At 30.2% G+C, this 3,174-nt stretch overlaps 1 protein-coding gene across 1 annotated transcript; it reads left to right on the top strand.

Moving 5' to 3' along the window:
* Window positions 1–843: 843 nt before the first annotated feature.
* On the top strand, window positions 844–1,595 carry LOC116013979 (monothiol glutaredoxin-S6-like). Its single transcript, XM_031253955.1, has one exon. It carries the CDS (start codon window positions 959–961, stop codon window positions 1,268–1,270), a length of 312 nt encoding a protein of 103 aa, XP_031109815.1. The 5' UTR covers window positions 844–958; the 3' UTR covers window positions 1,271–1,595.
* Window positions 1,596–3,174: the final 1,579 nt, after the last annotated feature.

Raw genomic sequence — 3,174 nt, 5'->3', positions numbered from 1 at the left:
TGGATTATATTCTCACTCAAACCTGAGTTAGCATGTCGAACCTCTATTAGCACGCAACTAAGCTAATAGTTAAATGCGTGCTTAGAAAAATGGGATCAAGAGATCAAGAACATACATGAAACAAAAATGAAGAAGAGTTTATGTGGTTTGGTTGAGTGGCTACGTCCCCGGGGGAGAAAGAGATATCATATTGATTGTGATGATTAAATATGCATGTTATGAACATCATATTTATAGACAATCTAACTGCACATTTACAAAATTACTCTATCTTGTACCATACATTTACAAAACCCTTCAGTTCCACTTTGCTACATTGTGTTGGGCTCTAAACACTTGCCATCAATCTCTCAGTAATACATGAGACATACAGCTTGTAGCACATATAAATACTAGCTTGATCAATATATATATATTAAAAAAGAGGTTGAACGTTGCTAATATACTGACTTCTAACTATGCTTTCATATCGATCATATCACCTCAAGTGACTAAGAGCTCCAGATATTTGTTCATTTTCTAAATAGGGATAAATGTAACTTACCCAGTTTAAAAATAAAAATAAAAGAAATTAAAAGTACGTGCAAAAATATTCTTCCAACTTGGGATTATATTCCAGGTAGATAAGAGGACACATATTATATATATATATATATATATATATATATATATATAAAATTCCTTAATGATAAAACAACTATGAAGAATATTTGGATAACCACTCACCATCAATCATATATTATCTAAGAACCCAAAAAGTAAAAAAAAGAATATATTATTCCTTCAATCTCCAATTCCCCCCTTCCTATAAATAGCTTCAGCAAGCGTTGATACTCTGCAACACCAAACCTTAAGCTGGCTCTCTTCATATACAATTTCTTCTACCTCCAAGCTAAAGCTTCCAACAACTAATTATATATTAGCATTACGATCAAATATACATATAGTGCCTGCAAAGATGGAAAAGGTGATGGAGTTGGGTGCAGAAAGTCCAGTGGTGATATTTAGCAAGAGCAGTTGCTGCATTTCTCACAGCATCGAAACCCTAATTCGGGGTTTCGGGGCAAACCCTAGCGTGTACAAGCTAGATGAGCAAGCGGAGGGAGCCCAGATGGAGAAGGCATTGGTGGAAATGGGGTGCAGCCCCGGCGGTGTTCCGGCGGTGTTCATCGGAAAACACTTCGTCGGCGGTTCTAATGAGATCATGAGCTTGAGTGTTAAGGGTAAGCTCAAAAAGATGCTTATAGATGCCAATGCTATTTGGGTCTAGATCTGATACTCTTCAACCAACTCGATTTATATCTATAATTTACAATATTCTATAGATATTTTGTAAAATTGTACCTTATGTTTTACCAGAAATTATATATAAGAGTACAATTTACAAAATATAGGCATTATTGAAAATCAAGACATTGTAAAATTTTTATTATTAGTATATATAGGCATATATTGTAGTGCTATATATATATATATATATATATATATGACCATGGTGTAAGCATGCAGCAGCTAAATAGCTGTACCATGCATACACGTCTTATTTCCGCATGAGTGTATCTTTAATTATCTGTACTATTTTCTTTTTACTACAATTATATTGGTGTAAATTATGTTGTATATTTTAATTGCTTTTAATTATATACAAATTCTTATAATCAAGTCCAATAATACTATATATCAGAAGAAAAAAAAGAATTGGGAATTGAAATAATCACTCTAGTAGTGTGGCTAGTGTCAGACTATAAATATCTTTTATATTAATGGGATTGGGAAAATGACTCAGACGAAGCGCTACATAAAATCTCTATATCTATCTGCAAATGGTTTAACAAATACAATGTCTAAAATTAGTTTAGTTGGCGTAACAGGAATTAGTCTAAACATGGTACGAAATTAAAGGTACTTTTTATCGTTACGGTCTGTTCACCACACCTTGTGATTAAAATAAGGAAGGAATCTAAAGAGAATTTGATATGATGTCCACTGTCCACACTCCACAATAAAAGAGTGAAAATAATTCTGTGTCCCATATGTCTCGTTGTTTTAGGAGCCCACGTAATTGACAAGAACTTCATGCATGTAAGAGAGAGTGTGTATATACGTTATATAGGTAGTGATGCAAATTAAAGCAATTTAACAAAAATGGCCAAACGTATAGCATGCTGCAATTCATGCATGCCAGACAAAAAGGCTTCTCTTCACGTCCGTTTAGAAACCTGAAAAGCAATTTTGGGAAGTTATATATTTTTTACTTTTTTAGTGTTTAGCTATTAACAGAAAATGCTTATGCTGGTAGGAAGAAAAATAATTAATATTGGCAGAAAATATTTTCGAAGATTTTTACTCAGAAAATATTTTACGGATTTTATATCACACCCAATTCTCTTCTATACATTTGAGTGGTGTTAACATGGTCCGCCGTCTATTTAGTTATTATTTGAACTGGATTGAGCTATCCCAATACTTATATCATGGATTAGCTAGGTGCATGTAGCAACATGAATCCAAACATATCCCTATTTTTTTTACTTATACATTTTTTTAACAAATTTATTTAATTAATGTATAACAAATATATCATTAAAATGCTCTAATTGAGATATTCTAAATGACACGCACATTGATATATTTTCGTATAATTTCTTTTTTAAAAACAAATCTATAGGTACATAAAATCATTATTTTAGTGTAATGTTTATGTGCATTAAGCATTAATTTTATGACCATATAGAAGCAACATTATGAACTTACTATAAAGTAAATGGAAATATATATATATATATATATATAATTTACATTTAGTTAGTATTTATGGACATTAAGATTTAAGTTTATGTACATATATATAGAGCAAATATTATGAATAAACAAAATAAATATTATTAAATATGATGTGTCGTCTATAGTATAATCTTTATGTGCATCATATTTTGTGTTTATGAACATATAGAATGAACATTAAGATCATATTATATATAGAGTAATGAAAATACATATGATGTACATTTAGTTTATGAACATTAATGTTTAGGTTTAATTTATGAGTATATATAGAACAAATATTATAAACATAATACATGATGAATACATGATGCATTTGTAATGTGATGTTTATGTACATTAAGGTTTTTGTTTTTATTTTTATGAACTTATAGAAGAAACATTATAAAC

This window comes from Ipomoea triloba, chromosome 3 (genome assembly GCF_003576645.1).
Source record: "Ipomoea triloba cultivar NCNSP0323 chromosome 3, ASM357664v1".
NCBI lineage: Eukaryota > Viridiplantae > Streptophyta > Magnoliopsida > Solanales > Convolvulaceae > Ipomoea > Ipomoea triloba.
Note: the sequence above shows the minus strand (reverse complement) of the source record. Positions and strands in the feature narration are given on the sequence as shown.